Source organism: Seriola dumerili, unplaced genomic scaffold (assembly GCF_002260705.1).
Source record: "Seriola dumerili isolate Sdu_G_001 unplaced genomic scaffold, Sdu_1.0 BDQW01000242.1, whole genome shotgun sequence".
Classification (NCBI taxonomy): Eukaryota; Metazoa; Chordata; class Actinopteri; order Carangiformes; family Carangidae; genus Seriola; species Seriola dumerili.
This window is the reverse complement of record NW_019174497.1, coordinates 2,996-21,401: the sequence shown is the minus strand read 5'-3', so window position 1 is coordinate 21,401 and position 18,406 is coordinate 2,996. Positions and strand designations below refer to the sequence as shown.

General features: G+C 40.1%; 4 protein-coding genes across 4 annotated transcripts; 2 read left to right on the top strand and 2 right to left on the bottom strand.

The window, feature by feature from the left end:
* Positions 1-89: 89 nt before the first annotated feature.
* Positions 90-3,167, top strand: gatd1 (glutamine amidotransferase like class 1 domain containing 1). Its single transcript, XM_022756363.1, has 7 exons — positions 90-248; positions 426-502; positions 2,058-2,163; positions 2,260-2,367; positions 2,464-2,555; positions 2,646-2,739; positions 2,850-3,167. Exons 1-7 carry the CDS (start codon positions 200-202, stop codon positions 2,963-2,965), a joined length of 642 nt encoding a protein of 213 aa, XP_022612084.1. The 5' UTR covers positions 90-199; the 3' UTR covers positions 2,966-3,167.
* Positions 3,168-3,802: 635 nt separating this feature from the next.
* On the bottom strand, positions 3,803-7,984 carry chid1 (chitinase domain containing 1). The gene is made up of 12 exons (XM_022756362.1): positions 7,606-7,984; positions 7,283-7,426; positions 6,391-6,523; positions 6,220-6,264; positions 5,993-6,099; positions 5,844-5,905; positions 5,637-5,726; positions 5,421-5,522; positions 5,105-5,254; positions 4,184-4,264; positions 4,053-4,095; positions 3,803-3,909 (listed from the first exon to the last, which is right to left on the bottom strand). Exons 1-12 carry the CDS (start codon positions 7,708-7,710, stop codon positions 3,811-3,813), a joined length of 1,161 nt encoding a protein of 386 aa, XP_022612083.1. The 5' UTR covers positions 7,711-7,984; the 3' UTR covers positions 3,803-3,810.
* Positions 7,985-8,478: 494 nt separating this feature from the next.
* ighmbp2 (immunoglobulin mu binding protein 2) lies at positions 8,479-16,162 on the top strand. Its single transcript, XM_022756110.1, has 16 exons — positions 8,479-8,600; positions 9,514-9,596; positions 10,338-10,507; positions 10,602-10,797; positions 10,913-11,010; positions 11,175-11,338; positions 11,500-11,700; positions 11,782-11,929; positions 12,019-12,193; positions 13,046-13,228; positions 13,316-13,434; positions 13,520-13,614; positions 14,236-14,359; positions 14,459-15,304; positions 15,404-15,603; positions 15,854-16,162. Exons 2-16 carry the CDS (start codon positions 9,520-9,522, stop codon positions 16,049-16,051), a joined length of 2,994 nt encoding a protein of 997 aa, XP_022611831.1. The 5' UTR covers positions 8,479-8,600; positions 9,514-9,519; the 3' UTR covers positions 16,052-16,162.
* A 353-nt stretch (positions 16,163-16,515) lies between these two features.
* LOC111229685 (zinc-binding protein A33-like) lies at positions 16,516-17,451 on the bottom strand. The gene is made up of 3 exons (XM_022756109.1): positions 17,443-17,451; positions 17,240-17,358; positions 16,516-17,156 (listed from the first exon to the last, which is right to left on the bottom strand). The coding sequence occupies exons 2-3, from the start codon at positions 17,259-17,261 to the stop codon at positions 16,606-16,608; spliced, it is 573 nt and encodes a 190-aa protein (XP_022611830.1). The 5' UTR covers positions 17,262-17,358; positions 17,443-17,451; the 3' UTR covers positions 16,516-16,605.
* Positions 17,452-18,406: the final 955 nt, after the last annotated feature.

Below are 18,406 nucleotides of genomic sequence, written 5' to 3'. Positions count from 1 at the left end.
CTCATTAGTCACAGGTCATATTTTCCCTTGCCTTTGACATTGAACTTTTATTCTGAAATCCTTTGAGCGGATGTTGTTGTCAGGTGACAGAACTTCTTCCTCGTACATTTTTTTCTTGCATGATTTCATCCAGTTATCTTGTTATTTTTTTAAAAGAGGCGAAAATATTTCATGTAGAAGGAGCACAAAGATTAATAAAATGTCTGCTAAGCCAACTTGTTTGATAGTGGCGAGCGCCTTTCCTCAAGGTGGGTGGATTAACACACAGCTGAAGCATCAGCGACAAAGTGTTGCACACAATGCTGAATCAGTCTAGTTGTTCCTCATTTCCTCATATGTTTACGTTCAGCTGTCCTAAAGATCAGTGGCTATGTTGTCTGTTGCAGATATGCGGTGAGTTTAAACTGGTGTGTTTGTTTATTCAGGGGTGTCCGCGAGGTCTTTCCATCAGTCCTTCAGTCTCTGTACCTCCGCGTTTAATCTCCAGACAGCCACACCTGGGGTAAGACTTTATTTCTTTTTTTCTCTTTTTCTTAAAGGGCAAAAAGTGAACAGCCGGTAACTTTTCCATAAGCTTCTTTCATGATCTTCAAATGTCTGTGTCTGTGTCTTCCCGAATGGAAGTCCGGAGTCCAGCTGAGCTGAGCTGCTCTCTGAAAAAGAGCTGCCACTGAAGTGAAAATGCTTCACAGTGGGGTCTCTTATTCTGTTGGTCCCAAAATTGGGACTGACGACCAGTAACATCCAGGCAGGGACAAAGAAAAGAAAAGACAGAAAGCTCTTCTACAGACTTGGGCACCACTGTCTCATAAAGCAACATTTAAAAAAGGGTTATAAACTGTAATTAATGACTTCAATTAATCATTTTTATGCTTGACAGATCAGTCATAAGCCATTAATTAAAACCTATCAATAAATGAGCTGCAGGACATCTTGACCAAAACCTATTTATAAACAGCTCCTAACTACATTAAAGCTACAGATGTGATGGATTCTTGTTTTAGTAATGATTTATTAGCATTTATAGGTGGCTGACCAACTTTCACTGATGGCTTGTTGAAAAACTGAGACTCCCACGGCCTTTTATTAATGGCTTACTAATATTTAGAACTGTAGCCTTGATGATTTGGAGCGGTCTCCTTAATGAATTTATATGCCAGCAGCGTGCCATGTTTCATGCTGGAGGAGGATTTTCCACAACCTAGCAACCCAAGAGCTGTTGCTATTAATGGCTTTTTACTGATCTGTGAAGCATTAATAAATTATTTATTAACCATTAATGAAGTCATTAATTAAAGCTTATGAAGCCTTTATCAGTAAGTGTTACCCAGATATAAGACACAATAATATGTTTGTTTGAATAATAGTTTGTATCTGCTCTATTTTTATCCCAGTAAAATTTCAATTACCTCGTTAAAAATTGTTACCCTTCTCCCTCATCTATGATGTAGTTTAAGTATTTGAATATTTGTCATATTAAAGGTTGAGCTACTGCACAAAACATGTCTCCTACTTCACTGTAAACTCCATTCTCGGTGAATGTGCATTGTGCACTGGAGGCTTGACATTTCCACATCACTGGAGCTGCAACTAATGGTTATTTTCATAATTGATCAATCTATCAGTTTTTTAAAAAAATTGTTTAGCCTGTAAAATGTAACATGAAAATATTGAAAAATGTGTCACACAATTTCCTAAAGCCCAAAGTGATGTCTTCATATTGTTTGTTTTATCAGACCAATGGTCTAGAATTTAGAGATATTAAATTTACACTGATGTAAACCAAAAGCATCAAACCCTCACAACTGAGACGTTGTAACTGGGAAATGTCGGACATTTTTGCTTTAAAAATGATGATTAATCGATTATCAAAGAATTTTTAATGAATTAATTGACTTAATTGTTTCAGCTCTGCACATCACACATGTGTAAGTTGCACATTGGATAAAAATGAAGATGACTGCACAGTAACCTCTGTAGTATAACTATGTAAACTCAGCACATCATGTGACTCTCTGCACTGAGGTGAAGGGGCTGAGTCTTTCTCTGAATTGCAGGGGAAGCCAATAGACTTTGTTGGAGTGGATGAAAGCACGGCCAGATGGGTGCAGGACTTCAATGTTAAACCTTACGCAACACCAGCCAAACTTGAATCTATAGATGGTGAGAATATTCATTTCACAGCCACTTGGCTTCTGTCGTTTCTGCTGCCGCTGCTGTTTGGAGTCTGCTCAGTTATGTCATGACGACCTTTTCCAGGTGCCCGATACCAGGCGCTGCTCATCCCGGACTGCCCTGGAGCGCTGAATGACCTGGCACACAGCGGCTCTCTGCACCGCATTCTCACACACTTCATCTCTCACCAAAGTGAGTGTGAGGCTCATTTTAAAAGCAGTCAGTATGTAATCTGTACGTTCTTGGATAAAGGTTGATTTTTTTTTTTTTTTCCCCGTGTGTGTGCAGAGCCAATCTGTGCAGTGGGACAAGGCGTGTCAGCTCTGTGCTGTGCCACTGAGGGACAGAAGTGGATCTTCAGTGGCTATAGTTTAACAGGGGTTAGTCTTCTTCAAGTAAACATGAAGGTAATATACCCAAATATATTTATGTTCAATGTAATTAACAACAGTGACTGTTCTTGTTAAAAGCCCTCAGTGTTTGAACTGGTGCGGAGGCCTGACTTCGCCAACCTGCCCCTGATTGTGGAAGACTTTGTGAAAGACAGTGGAGGTTCATACACAGGTGAGCTGACCTTCAGAGCACAGATACTAAATCAGCACAGTAAAAGACTTAATCTGCATTTATAAAACTAAACCAACCCCCTCTCTCTTGTTTATCTCTGTGTTTTCCAGCAAGTCAAGAAGATGCTGTACATGTGGTCATAGACAGACACCTGATAACTGGTCAGAACATGGAGTCGACCTCCCTTGCTGTAAACAATCTAATCCTGCTCTGTAGTGCCAAGTAAAAATAGTAATGTTTGAATCAGGAGCACTGAAATTCATCAGCTTATCTGTTTCACATTTATATTCATGTAATTAAACAAACATTCATCTGAGATAAATACTGGAAGATGCTGCGGCAGAACAGATGTTTGGCAACACTGTAAATACAACTTCATTACTTGTCAATGCTGTTATTATAAATCTAATAAAAACCACACAATCAAATGTCTTGATTTGAAGATTTGAAAAATGACAAAAACAACCAAAAGAAAACAAACTTGGTATCAGGAGCAGATGTATTCTCGATGGTGGATGCTTAAAGCCAGAAAATTGGATTCATCTTCACAGCGAGCAAAGCTGCGTCCAAGAGCAGAAATGTTTGTAAGCAATGGTGAGTCAAACAGACTGAACAGATGTCTGTGGCACTTGAACTCTGACGGCCTCTGAACAAGAATATACCCCTTCATTTAAACTTTATACATACTGATGATCATGCACTTTCTGTTGCTGAATGGAGATGTGTTACTGCACTCTGACTGAACTGCACAAGTTTTCACAACATCATTGACAAACAGGAATAAAACATACTGAAGTACCTTTTGGCTGCTGCTTGGACCTATTAAATCAACAAATCCCAGTTCAGTCATTTAAACAAGATTTCTCAACACTTTTATGACACTGCTCAGGTTGAGTATTAACTACACCCTGTCAATGGCTCATATCAGAGTTCATTTCAGTTGCTCACACAGAAAAAAAAAATACCTGCATACACCACCTGAGTTTTTGGTGCACGATGTTCAAAAAAAAAAAGAAAGAATCAATGTGCTGATGATCCAAGGTCCCCAGTCTTCACTATCAAGTCCAACTCTCATAGGAGATCATAGAAATAATCCAGTCCTTGTCCCAATTCCCATAAAGAAATTCCAGTACCCAGCTCAGTGGCTAAAGAGACTCTCAGGTAGATTGACTGTAAAATAATTAAAATAATGTTAATCTCCACGTTACTGTAAACACAAGTTCAGCCATGACGTAAATGGCACCTAGTCTTAACATTATTTATGCTGCAACTGTGTTAACCCACAAACTAACTTAAAATGTGAAGAGTTTTACCTTCAGTGATGGAAAGTACACCACGTGTTTAACTGCATTGTTCCTGAAATGAAAGGGCAGGGACAGATCTTGTGTAAAAGAGGCTGTTGGAAGCAAATATTTGCTCTTTCAAAGTACTATACTATTATTACCTCTTGTAACTGAAGTGATGCTCTGCAGAATATTCATCCCAGAGAAGTTTGGGCCTGTGTTCTCGCAAAATCTCAATGTACCTACAGAAAATGAAAGATAAGTGTTAGGCCCTGACAACCTACTGGCCTCCCCCAGCTTCTTACTGTAACACAGTTTTTTTTTTTTTTGCCAAATGTTAGAAAAGTTTGGGCTATTTCACATGAACGGTTTTTGTATTTGTGTTTTTGTCTACTCTTCTCACTGGTTTGATGAGGGCGGGGCTTAGTTGGAAAAAGATGACATCACATACTTCTGTGCACCAGTCAGAGTTCAGCAACATGTGAATCAAAAATCTGATCGCAGTTGTTGTGTTGTTTCTAGGCCAATAAATTCGGATCAAACTACACATACAGTATACAGGCGATGTTCTCTTTTCCAAACTTTAACTTTGATTTTTGCTTATTTGGTCATGAATATTGTATGTTATAGAGATTTGAAAGTTTTAAGGGGCTTTAAAGTCATCAACATCAAATTCTGTTTACAGGTCTTGCGTAGCACTACCATGGGTGTCTAAAGTCTGTTGTGGCTCCAGCGGGACCTACGTCAAGTCTGATAAACTGAAGACTGCAAGTTTGAAAATGCAAAAAAATCTCAGGATGTGGAATTCGACAGAAGTGAGTTCGTCTCTGTGGCCCGGTCATCATCTCTGACAAAGGCTAGCAGCGAGAAACAAGATTAGCTGCTACTAGCATAAAATACCTGAGTCGAGTTGTATTGTGGATAATACATGTCAGAGTTTGACAAGGAAGAACAATGAGTCTGACAGTGTTATAGGAGTGCAAATCAGCGGAGTACTCTTTCTATTGAAACATATGAAACTTTATTTACTATAATCTGAAACTATTCCTGCAGTAGTCATATCTGTATCTGTATTATCTTACCTTCCTCCCAGTATTGGCTCTGTTCCCTGACTTGCAAAATCAAGGCCATACAAATTGAGTCCCAGTAGGATCTTTTGCCTCCACTGAGTGGTGGGTGCAAGCTGGAGGACACAGTCTCTTATCCAGGGCATGGGAGAACTTGGGCCAGGTCTATTAATAAAAAAAAAAAAAAAAACAGAACTCAGAAGATTGTCTGCATTTATTCTGTGGATCTTCTTGTAGCTGTCAGTTTGTCGGTTACTTTAATCATTTCACTAGCTAATTCATCTCCATTTCTTCCTTAACAAATATACATCACCTGTGCCTGTGCACTCACCTGGCACCACTGGAATAGTCGTATGTCATGAGGCTGAATCCATCGACTACCGGAGCCAACTGTTCAAACTCCTCCCTGCCGAACATACCCGGCTGCCCTGAACTGATCATGATTGAAAAGAAAAACACAAAACCAATGGAAAGTCAGCACCAATTTCTGTTTGTTTTTTTTGTTTTTTACATGTATAGTTGTTTAAAGTAAATCATTTTCATTCACCTTGTGACAGCAGGTGGAATAACAAGAATGCAGTCTAATCTTTTTGCCTTCAAAGCCTCACATATGTGTTTCACCAAATGCACCAGCTCCCTGGACGGAGGAGATTAAACATGTTAGATTAATTTTATTTCCTTCTTGAATCATCTCAAAAAGACAAAGACAAAATGTCAAGAGTTAGAATATTGGTCTGGGGTTAAAATAACTCACTTTCTTTTGTTCCCTCCCAGTTGGCTCCACAGCTCCAAGGTGAAGCCGTCAAAACCTTCAGTCTGCAAGGTAACGGCAGCATTAGACAGACTGCACAAACATCGTACACTGTTGCAAGAGAGATAAAGCTGAACACAACACTGTATTACCTTTGCAACATCCACCAGCTCACTTCCCAGTTCCTCTATCTCATCCTCACTCCCCAGCACGATCATGTAGTCCTGGTAAGACCAGCCATCGAATAACAGCCGAGGCACTGAGAGCACAGACAATGGAGCATTTAAATAAGTGAACAAAAGAGTCCTATCTGAAACCACTTGCACTGAGCCACATCATCAGATCGGAGTTGTTGGGTGTGAGGAGGACATCTACTCACCCATCCTGACTTTTTTGTTAGACTTGCGTACAGCTTTGACCCATCCTGGAAAGACAAAAAGACCCTTTTACTTTATGTACATTAGTCCATCTGTTACTTTGATAAGTAACCAAGACTAGAGGAGTGCTTCCTGTCTCATTTTCATTCATTCATTTTCATTGGGTTGCCTACCTGGGTCATGGTCATGGAGTCCCGTAACGTCAAAGGTCTCAGGTCCTCGTCGGCGGAGCTGAAGCCACACTGGAGACAATGAGGTCAATTTGGAGCCAAACATTTTGGCAACGTCATAGCCGTGGGAATTCCACTGCAGGGTGGGAAATTAAGATGTGTAGTTCAGATACAGAGTCAAACCATACACGTGAAACATTAAAGGATAGGTTAATATATTTTCAAGTCAGTCCCATATATATGTTGAAGGAGTTGTTGGACACTCCCATTATTCCTCCTCGTACAACTCCAATGTAAGAGATGGTAACATTGGGTATCTCCTAAAGTTTAAGGCTGCAACTAATGATTATTTCAATTATTGATTCATTTTGGTCCATCACAATGCCGGTCCATAACGCACAGGTTTTAAATTTAGCAATACGTAATGCAAAGAAAAGCATTAAATCTATACAGAGGAGAACCTGGAATCAGCAAATGTTAAATGATGAAATGTGAAATGATTATCAAAAGAGTTGCACACAGAGAGATTTTGCAAAAAGGAAAACTTTGGGAGATACCCAGTTCATTTGGCTAACTCAGACAGTTCTGTGAACATTTCAGTCCCCACCCCACCCCACCCCACCCCCTAACCCCGACCCCCTGTCACCCACCCACACACACACACACCTCTTACATTCTTGTCATGAAATGAAAAGGATCTGCTGACAGCCAGTTTGGCGAGTAAGAACTGCAGTGTCAGACTCTTCCAATGTAAATATGGGCATGTGAGTATTGTATTAGGACAGACTTGAAAACCTCTGAACCTCTCCTTTGATGCTGTGCTAATGGTGTTGTCAAATGGTGAACAGCGGCAAAGCATAATGTAGATGTGCCAGTGACTGGATTTCAGCCTTACTGGTGTGACATATCCCAGTACAGGTCCCTGAAATGTTTTCTTGATGTGAGCACAGTGTCTTTTTTCCTCCTTCACTATGTCTTTCCAGTGCGGGTCTGACACAACGAGGCCTCTCTCCAACACAGATAACTCAGCTGGAGATGTCTAAACAGTGGGATCAAAGAGAAAAGGGAGCACATTTCAGTGACAGATTACCAGTGACAGGCGAGGATAAGGGCCTCTGCATGAAACTGGGAAATTCAGGGGAGTACAGTGACATGCCAGGCAAACAGAAGACTTGACAGCTCACACCCATTTCAAGGTAAAGACCTGAAGTTACTCACCTCAGCCTCAGCTTTATGCGACTTCTTGGCATCAGTTTTTGAAAGTGTAGCACTGGCCAACCAGCAGCATGAGATGCCGTGCAACAGGACTAGCGTCGTTCTCATTTCCAAAAGGGCAGTAAAAGGCGTCGTGAAGCAGTTAAATAAAAATGGGTTAGCTCAGATCTGCAGGTTTGCAGCGCAAGTGCTTCCTTCCTGACTGAGATCTGGCAGATTAAAAACCAGCATATTTTCCTGCGGTCTGAAACCATACAGAGCAACGAGCCAACACGGCCCCGTCCATAATGTTAAAACTTATAACCTGAATTTATGATAAACAACTTGGGCTCTGCTGTCGAGCGGCTGGTGCCAGTTTGATTGACAACTTAGCTCAACGTGTTTCTGGTGGGTGAACGACGCTGTGTAACTTCCGCATTGTGAGCTTTTCAAAATAAAGGTTGTGCATGTGGCCTGCGAGCAGTGTTGCCAGATTCGACTGTTCACCCCCCACCTGCGCGGGCAATAAATTATGTAGGAGGGTTGTAATAGTTTGGGCTACTGTTTGTAACCTTGTCTTTATTCCACATTTTTTAAAACTGTAACGGAGGAGCAAGGGGAGAGATAAAAGTCAAGGATACTGTGTGCGGTGGAAGGGACGGGTGCATGCAGGCAAGGCAGGCTTGTTTCTTATAAATACTCAAAACACAAAATAAAAAATATGGCTACTTTTATGGCGCTTGGGCGGTTTCTAGGCTCGGATTAGGTTTCGTTTTGTCAGTAAAATTTGGCAACACAGTCTGTGACTGAGTGAGAGAAGTCATCTGAGCAGGTAGGTGGCAGTGTGGCTAACATGTTAACGAGTTAGCACAGTCAAAGAAGACGACATGAGTCAAACAAACCAACTGACCACAGAAGATATGACCAAGACAATTACAAGTTGTCCCGCATGATTAACTAACATTAGCTGTTGGGTCTTCTGCTCTTTCGATCTCTTTTCAGATATCTAACGTTAATGGGTGAGTGTCATTCTCGCTTGCTTACTGTAGCTAAAGTAAGTGGTTTGAGTGCAGTGTGGTTAGCAAGCTAACATGTCAGCATTTAAACTACCTCTTGGCACTCGGCTTGTTTTATCTCATGTATGACACTTACCGATAACTACAGTTGAATATAATGATAATGTACGAGAGGCCAAACATCGAGCTTTGTATAAAGATGCACCATGTTGGACATTTTTACATGTGCTGTGAGATATAGTGGGGAAGGTTGGTTGTGGCTTCTTACTTCATTGAAGTTACCAATACCACAATCATAAAAATACTCATTAAAAATAAAAGTCTGCATTTAAAATTTATTTAGTTACAAGTAGAGTATCATAACTCATCATGCAGCAGAATGATCATCCTAATATAGTGTAATATTATTGGATTATGATTACTGATTCATTACTGTGTATGCTGGATTTTATGTTGTAGCTTCATGGCTGGTGTGAAGCAAATTTAAATCACATTTATTCGTGATACAAAAAAGTGGTACTTATTAGTGGTAATAAGTACAAAGTATAATATTAGCATCTGACATTTAGTGGATGTGGAAGTATAAAAGTGTGAAATGCAAATACTCAAGTAAAGTACAATTACATCAGAATTACTTTTAAGTGTTGTACTTGTATAAACGTACTTAGTTTACTCTCCACAACTAGTGAGAGTCACCCTTGTTGATAGGAGAACTAACATATCTGTCATTTACAACATCAGGTTTTATCAGTCTAATGTGACCTGGTGTGTATGACATTAAAATGTAGCAGTTAAAAACAGGTGATAAGTGAAACCTCTCCTGATCTGTAGCTTAGGTGAGGTTGTACTGACTTGTATTGCGAAATGTTCTTTTACAATGATTTTTTTTTTCATTATTACTCTTTGATCTTTTTAGTGAGTTATGGCAGTTGAACAATTTGTGTCAAAGACACTTGAGCTTCTACAGGAGGAGAGGGAAGCTGAAATTGAGGAGACCAGGTAAGTAAAATAGCATCCAGATTGTAATACTTGGAAGAGACAAATTCAAAAAGAGAGGTCAAAGATAAAGCAGTAGAGTCATGAGTTTTAGACTCTGGTACAGGTCAAGCTCCAAAATACTGGGTCCTACACTTCCCATAATGCCACTCATTAGTGTAATCCTGCCAGAGAAATGCCCACATCTTTCAAATTCAACAGTCTCAATTTGAAATGCAAGCTCCCTAATTTGATGCACCCAAGTCCAACCTATCTGGGTTATTTTCGCAAGGGCTGGATATAGTATAATGATATAATATAAGTATAAAGACAGACGCTGACAGTGGACATACATGTCTTGTTCAAAATTGTTTGTCAGTGCATTCATACATTTTTTGCTGCATGCAGATGATCAGCATGGACTTCAGCAGACATGGGCAAATGACATGATGCAGCCATACAGATGCGATTAGTAGAAATTAGGCATCAGACTTGACAAAAAACTCCCCCAGAGCCACAGAAGCTATTATATATCTGTTTTTACAAACTGAGTAGTTGTCCCCAAGACAAGTATACCAAACTTGATGTACATTATGGTGGATATCCTTTTTCTAGACAGGGATTATGGTATGTTTTTGAGGAAAGGCAGGCCTTCTTAAGAACCTATCTTAACCTATTTTACCACAAAATATAAAAAAAAAAGAAACAAAATCTCATTATTGGTACATGCCATTTTAAAATTACAGTCTTGTTTTGTCTCATCAGGCTATGGCAGGAGAACATCTCTCTCAAGGATCTTCAAAATAAAGGTGTTTGCTTGCTGAAACTGCAGATAGGAAGTCAGTCCACAGGCTTGTATGGCCGCACAGTCGTCATCCTAGAGCCAAGAAAGCATCTTGGTTTCTCATCTCTACCAAGCAACAGCTTTGGACCTGGTGAGATGGAAAAATAAAACATTTGATCTTTGTTGTTTCTTGTTACTTTGGTTTCATATTTTGCTTAATGTGGTGTTTATATCTTTTGTTACAGGTGATATAGTTGGATTGTATGACACTGGTGGATGCACCGCAGACTCTCAGATTGCTACAGGGATAGTGACGAGGGTCAGCCAAGCTTCTATAAGTGTGGCCTTTGATGATTCAAAGGATGGCCTCAGTTTTGACACAGACGCTCTTTACATCCTTTTGAAGTTGGCAAATGATGTCACCTACAAACGAATGAAAAAGTAAGTAACATTTGTAAAGTTCTCACTGTAAAGTCGTTACGAACTACGTGCAGTTAAAAGTGAGCTGAGAAACCTTAGAACGACTAATGTGTACTATGTGTTTTTGTGCTTCCAGTGCCTTGAATGCATTAAACAGATACAGCAATGGAACAGCGGCCAATCTGATCAGTGTTCTTTTTGGAGACACCAAACCCTCTTCTCAGTCACAGCCAAGTAAGTCATACTTTACAAAGGAAATATTATCAACAATTAGGCCTTCTATTTGCTGTATGGCTAGGTAGTAGCTTGGTGGTATGCAGCACACTGTTTACACATATTTCAAAACCTTGCAAAATAATGAGACTAATTCTGGCTATACTTCTTTTATGTTTCATCAGATGAGGTTGGATTCTTTAACTTGAACCTGGATGATTCCCAAAGAGAAGCTGTGTCGTTTGCTTTGTCTCAGAGAGAACTGGCTGTGATTCATGGACCTCCGGGCACTGGGAAAACCACCACAGTGGTGGAAATCATTCTGCAAGCAGTCAAACAAGGCCAAAAGGTGCAGAAAGTTGAATTTATTAGTGTAAATGTGAACATATTGTCACCACTGATTATGTTAGTAATATTTATGTGTCGTTGTTGCTGCAGAATCTCAGTCTAGACACTAGTCTAGACTAGTCATTTTTATTTCATTTTCATCGGGTACTTGTGTTTGTGCAGGTCCTGTGCTGTGCCTCATCTAACGTGGCTGTGGATAATTTAGTAGAGAGGTTAGCCCGATGCAAGGCCAAAGTACTGAGGCTGGGTCACCCTGCCAGACTGCTGGAGTCCATTCAGAAACATTCACTGGATGCCATCCTCGCCCAGAGTGACAACGCAAACATCATCACTGACATCCGTAAAGACATCGATAAAGCTTTTGTAAGTATTTGAGCATGTGCTCCTACAAGTGTTTGTGCCATTTTGTATGATTTTTAAATATTGTATTTATTTATTTTCAAGATGGGAATGAAGAAGGCACATGACAAAGGCGAGCGGGTGAATTTCAGAAGAGAAATAGGGGAGCTAAGAAAAGAGCTGAAAACCAGGGAAGCAACAGCCATTGCCCAGATCCTAAAAAGTGCTGATGTTGTTTTATCAACCAACACAGGTCAGTAATGGCCTTGAGTGAAGAAAATATCATTCAGTTGTAGCAGTGATGCTGAAAGGCAATCTGTGAGCACTTGTCTGTGTCTGCAGGTGCTTGTGATGACGGCCCTCTGAAGTTCCTGCCAGCAGAGCATTTTGATTGGGTGGTGATAGACGAGTGCGCCCAGGCCCTGGAGAGCAGCTGCTGGATCGCCCTGCTCAAAGCGCGCAAGTGCATTCTGGCTGGAGACTACAAGCAGTTACCACCTACTATTAAATCACGAACGTAAAAAACAGATTTCTCTTTTTTATGCATTTATATTAACACTTAATATTCTCTGCAGCTAAAACATTTTCCCTAAAAACTGGTTTTAAATCTGAAGCATTTTTCTACAACTGTGAATTTTTATGTCTAAATAAGAAACAATCAAGGTTAACGTAAAAGGAAATCATTCTTTTTAAGAGTTTAGCTCTCAGAAACAACCCCACATCATGTCATCATCATATTTTTATTCTGAATTCAAATGTTTGTAAGCTCAGTGAACAGAAATACATCAACCTTTACCAACTAGCCCACCCTATTTCAAACCAGCGAGAGGAGAACAGGCAAAAACACAAATACAGAAATCTGTTGTCTGAAATAAGCAAAACTGACTAAACTGGTTACAACTAACAATTATTTTCATTATTACTTAATCTGCATATTATTTTCTCGATTAATTGATGAATTTTGTCCACAAAATGTCAGAAAATTGTGCAAAATGTCCTTCCCTGGATCCCAAGGGTCGCTTCTTCAAACTATTTTTCTCTGACCAACAGTCCTGAGCCCACAGATTCTCTTCTTGCTAAACAAAAGCAGAAAATCTTGACATTTGAGAAATCAGTTTGACTTTTCTGACATTTTTGCTTGCAAAATGAATGAAACAATGAATTGAGTACTAAAATAATTAATTTTCTGTTAATCAACTAACTGATTTGTTCGCTAAGCCTCTCAGCTCTGAACTGTTGTAGCTTTAACAGTAAATAGCATAGTCTTGTTGGTCAAAGTAAAAAGCTAACCAAGGGAATTGCTTTTCAAAGCTTTTTTAAAAGATCTTTTTACATGATTTTTATTGTTTGCGCATATTGTTTCCCACAGCGCTGCATCCAAAGGCTTGTCTCTCAGTCTTATGGAGAGACTTATCCAGATGTATGGGGACTCAGTGGTCCGTATGCTGACAGTTCAGTACCGCATGAACAGTGCCATCATGGAGTGGGCCTCCAAAGAGATGTACCAGGGAAGACTGACTGCTCACAGCTCTGTGGAGAGACATTTATTAAAGTGAGAATTAGTTTAGTTAAGGAAAAATTTCAGTGAAGGATAACTCATTGAAATAACTGTTAAATACGCTGTACTTGATTCAAACAGAGATCTACCAGGAGTCACCTGTGTTGAAGAGACCTGCACACCGCTTCTTCTGATTGACACAGCAGGCTGTGGTCTGAGTGAAATGGAGGTCACAGATGAGCAGTCCAAAGGCAATCAAGGTTGGTTGTTTTTATTGCAAAAAGCCAGAATACCTTAACTGTTTGAGTTGTATGGGATCTAACTGTGTGTGTACTGTATCCTCAGGTGAGGTAGACATTGTTGAACTGCACATAAAGGCTTTGACTGAAGCTGGGATTAAAGCTAAAGACATAGCTGTTATTGCCCCATACAATTTACAGGTAAGTCATTATGAAACTATTTTCCTTAAAATAACATTTTATTCAGTGGTACACTGACTTGTAACAGGGCGCCTGAGAATGGCACCTCTATCATTCCCACTCTGCGTTCTGGACGCCTGTTCTTGCACTGTGTAATTTGGTTTGCGCAGGCACGATCATCCACGAGAAGTGCTTAACAATTCACAGCACTACATCACACGCCACCAAATATAAGTCTTCAGCTAGCTATAAGAAGAAGCTAGCTCACTGTTCTGCACAGATTAGCCGCATGCTGACTTGACATGAGGGAACAGCAAGATTGCTGGTTTGTGTGGAGATGATGATTTTGTGTTTGTTGCATTAGCGACTGATAGGCTTTGTTGTCTGTACATGAGCTTTTAGCTCATATGAATACGCTGCTTCCCGTATCCTTATTCACTCGGACTCGGAACCTTAGAGAATTTCATGCGCCAGCATCCTGTAAATATCATATGTGGCTGCAGAGGCCGCTGTCACTACTGCTCATCAAAAGTTACATAGTCATGCTGTAAACTAGAAATCTAAAATTAAACCAAAAGATCTAACATTTGTGTCTCAAAATTGACTCAGTGATTTGGTTTTAATGTTTTTATTCCTGTATAGGTCGATCTTCTGCGTCAGAAACTGTCTACGAGGCATCCAGAGCTGGAGATAAAGTCCGTAGATGGATTTCAGGGCAGAGAGAAAGAGGCTGTGGTGTTGTCATTAGTTCGATCCAACAGAAAAGGTAATTTGTTTTCTCATACCTGCTTCTGCCACACCATGGACCTCAGCAAAATCAGTTTACATACATACAAACATATTTGTTCATTTTTTTTTATTTTAGGGGACGTTGGCTTTCTGGCGGAGGACAGACGGATAAATGTGGCTGTTACACGTGCAAGACGCCACATTGCCGTTGTGTGTGACACTCAAACTGTCCAAAATCATGCTTTCTTGAAGTCCCTGATTGATCATATGACTGAGTTTGGTGAAGTCAGAACAGCTTTTGAGTACATCCAAGATATCGTGCCACAGAACTACACCCGTGACCACAAAGACAGTAAGGCTAATACATCTGCAGCTATCAGCAGCTCCGCATCTACCAAACAAAGTGTCAAAGATCAGGCTCGCAGCAAGGTGAAGCAAGGGCAGAAGAAATCGAGTGGTAGCAGCAGTAAGGAAAACACTGCTGGTTCAGAGAAGTACAAAAAATCCTCTGCATCAACACTCACAGAGGAACAACAGAACAAGAACAGATGCACTGAGATCAGAGAGCAGGTGGAGAACTTTCTGAAGGACTTAAATCAGAGTGAAATACAATTCCCATCATCTTTTAACTCTCATGACCGCCTGCTGGTCCACCAGATCGCTGAGGAGCTGGGACTTGTGCATGAGAGCAAAGGTGAGGGGAAAGACAGGTGTATCAGTGTGTCCAGGCCCCTGGTTTCAGCACCAGCTGAGGAGCCGACACAAGCACAAGAAGAAGAAGAAGGAGAAGAAGAAGCCCAGGAAGAAGAAACAAACCCAAATCCCCAAAGTGAGCCGCGGTCTCATTCTCCATTAGATTTGAAAAGTTTACATTTGGAGCGAATGAAGAGGGAGCAACAGAAAAGAGAAGAAAATGCTCAACGGAAAAAACAGCAGAACAATATCCCGCCAGCTCAGACCCAGTCATCCAAGAAGGCCAAAGGTTCGTATTAGAAACATCTAAATTTTAACAGTTTTCTTACACGTCTGCCACGTGAAACCTTTGTCTAATGTCTCTAAAACTCTATCATTTCTCTGCCAGGAAAGAACCGAACAAAGGCGGGCGCCTGCGACATTGCTGCAGCAGCTGCTCCCGATGATGACTTTGACACGCTTATCAACGCTGTCAAGAAGGCCGACAGTGTGTGCAGTTTTGTCAAGTGTAAAGCATCTGTGCTAACCCTTGGACAGCTTTGCATTTTTTGCAACAGGCAGTACTGCCTCAGTCACCATATACCAGAGGTAAGACAGGGACAAACCACAAATGGTATTTGTTTGGTTGGTGTTTTTTGTGGTGCTGTGTAGGTGGGATTTATCAGATGTGGTGATGCAGTTGTTACTCAAAAAATATGGACAGTGTCAGGAAAGTATTTTAAAAGTCTGTGTGCTGATATCTCACCATAAGTGACAGCTTTAATGTAAGAAAATGATGGAGTGTTGACTTTTGTGTTTTCTCCAAAAATCTAATCATCATGTTGTAAACCCTGTTTAGGTTCACGGCTGTGGAGATAAAGCCAAGTCTCATGCTCGGATGAGAATAAGCAAAGAAGGCGTTCTTTATGCCGGCAGTGGGAAGAAAGACAAATCCATGGATCCCAATAAGAAAGCTTACCTGCAAAGAAAACTGGACTCTAAACTGAAAGATATGGCATCACAGAGGAAACAAAAGAACAAAGAAAAGGACAGCTAATGTCACTAAATCAACACTATAATTAAATGAACTGAAGACTTTTGTTTTGAACATAATTAAACAACTCAGATATATGAAGATGGTTATAGTCTTGCTTAATAAATTATACATTCATCAGGCTCAATTTTTCTTTTTTGTTTCTTTCTTTTTAATTCTTTCTGTTGCTAACCAACTATCCATCTTGATTTGATTTGATACAGTTTCAGATATAATTTTTTAGGGTGCAATCCGACTGAAATGGCAAACAAATATACGTTGTGACAACATAAATGTTCCTGTCATTGGCTCATCACAGTGATAGGCGTTAATATGAGAAAAAACCATGACAATTGTTTTCAACATTATTAATGTTTTCAAAGATCATTTTGTTTTATAATACTGAACATTATTTATAGTTTAAATTTTTTTATTCGGAATTACATGTTTTCACCAAAATGATAATGTTTTCCAACTTATTTGTCGGTCTACTTCAATACCTTTGCCACCCACAAGTGGGCCCCTGCCCACAGGTGGGGAACCACTGCTCTTAAGAGATGCATCCACTGTATGAGAGTCTATTTTACATCCACTGTTATGGTCAGAGGGCAGATTGTCAGTGGTCTGGATATTTTCCCCTCCTCATACAAGCCCGGGGAGACATAGGGGAAAATCCTCTCTGTAAATTTTTCTTTGAATGTGTGTATTGTTGTCAAATCAGCAGCGTTGATGAACACCACCTTCCCTTTGTCACAGTCCAGCTCTACAGTAATCCTCTCAGGCTTCTGCTTCAACATGAGCTTGGTGCGAGGCGAGGTCTGAGCCCAGAACGAGTCTCCATTAGATAGGCCAATCACCCAGAAGCCCTCGGCAGGGTTGAGGAAGACGGTACTCTTCCTTTTGATAGACTCTCGGGCCACTCCAATGTACCAGTCTTTGCTTTGTCCCACATCTACGGTCCAGCTGTGTTTTCCAGATCTGAAGCCAGTTGCTCCCAGCACACACACACGGCTGATGCAGCGTTCAGGGTTGTCAGGTATGAGCTGCTTACTGCCGTACTGCACACAAGTCAGCTCTTCAGAGAACTTTAAGTTGGACTGGGCTGTGTTTGGATCCAGAGTGATGGGAACTGAAAGTGTAAAGCAAGTTCATTAGTTTGAAAATGCCCATACCTCGTATTAAACTTTAACTTGCAGGACATTGTTCACCCACCATATCTGACAATGTTGATCATCTTCTTCCAAATTCCAAATTTAAGTAATCCCAGATGCTTTGCAGAGTTTATCAGGATGTCTCTGATACACTCTGGCTCTCGAATGTTGCATTTAACCCTAAAACATGTTGAAATGATTACAGTGATTTATGACTGTCTAATGGAGACATGGAGCTAATTTTAGCAGATAGCAGGTGCATACCTTTTCTTTGTCTGCTTGTAGTCCTTTTAGTTGAAGAAAGAAAGTGAAGAAATCTCATTAATGAAGTGTTTACTTGAATAAATTAGCAGCATAGCTTTATGCACATCACATGTAGTTGCAAAGCTATTGGAAATTAGCATAAATGAGAAGTGTGTCTGTTATTTAGCCTATACCCTTCATTGATTCAAATAGTGCAGGAAAAATAATAGGAACACCATTTAGTATAACACAATACAGTTCAACAGCACCACAAGACAGACATGAAATATATGAAGTTTATCAAAATATCCTAAATAGTTCATGACCGAAAGCATTCAGTCCACCTCTTTGCTCCAGACTAAAACATCTCTAAGTATTTGAGGGAATGCCACAGAATCTTGTACACATATTCATGGTCCTCAGAGGATGAATCCTCTGACTTCTCCTCTTCTCACTTTTCCTCTGGCCGCACCAGCAAGTTGGCATTAGTGGTTTTTACTGAAATACCTTGACAACTATTGGGTGGCTTTCCACAGCATTTGGCACAGACATCCATGGTTCTCAGATAATTTATCCTTATAACTTTGATGATCCCCTGGTTTTGCCTCTAGCACCACAATTAGGGTGAATTTTTAATTTGTCCAATGCTAAAAAAGTAACAGCATTCCCATCAACACTATTTAACTTTAACCAGAAATGTTTTCATTTAATATTCTTGATTTCACTCTGACACCAAGAGGTTTGAACCAAGAATACGAAATTAAACTTGTGGGTTTGTTTTTTGTTTTTTTGGGGGTTTTTTTTGTGTTAACAAAAAAATACAATCTGGCCCTATATGTGTGGAGATTTTCTGATTGATAACATTTTAATGCCTTTTGCCATGTACAATATTTTAATGCTTCTTTTAATTTTACTTCAAGCTATTTGTCAGGCCTGGCACTTTTCTGTGTTTGCATGTGCCTCCATGGATTCTTTCTAGGTACTC

Bases quoted from the DNA above. Each gene is read 5' to 3' on its own strand.
- gatd1 (XM_022756363.1), top strand. From the start codon at position 200: ATGTCTGCTAAGCCAACTTGTTTGATAGTGGCGAGCGCCTTTCCTCAA. The intron at 249-425 runs GTGGGTGGATTA...TTGTTTATTCAG, and splicing joins GGCGAGCGCCTTTCCTCAAG to GGGTGTCCGCGAGGTCTTTC. The intron at 2,740-2,849 runs GTGAGCTGACCT...TGTGTTTTCCAG, and splicing joins CAGTGGAGGTTCATACACAG to CAAGTCAAGAAGATGCTGTA.
- chid1 (XM_022756362.1), bottom strand. From the start codon at position 7,710: ATGAGAACGACGCTAGTCCTGTTGCACGGCATCTCATGCTGCTGGTTG. The intron at 6,524-7,282 runs GTAAGGCTGAAA...CCCACCCTGCAG, and splicing joins TACTGGGATATGTCACACCA to TGGAATTCCCACGGCTATGA. The intron at 6,265-6,390 runs GTAGGCAACCCA...TTGTCTTTCCAG, and splicing joins ACTCCATGACCATGACCCAG to GATGGGTCAAAGCTGTACGC.
- ighmbp2 (XM_022756110.1), top strand. From the start codon at position 9,520: ATGGCAGTTGAACAATTTGTGTCAAAGACACTTGAGCTTCTACAGGAG. The intron at 12,194-13,045 runs GTAAAAAACAGA...TGTTTCCCACAG, and splicing joins CCTACTATTAAATCACGAAC to CGCTGCATCCAAAGGCTTGT. The intron at 14,360-14,458 runs GTAATTTGTTTT...TTTTTATTTTAG, and splicing joins AGTTCGATCCAACAGAAAAG to GGGACGTTGGCTTTCTGGCG.
- LOC111229685 (XM_022756109.1), bottom strand. From the start codon at position 17,261: ATGATCAACATTGTCAGATATG. The intron at 17,157-17,239 runs GTGGGTGAACAA...TTACACTTTCAG, and splicing joins GATCAACATTGTCAGATATG to TTCCCATCACTCTGGATCCA.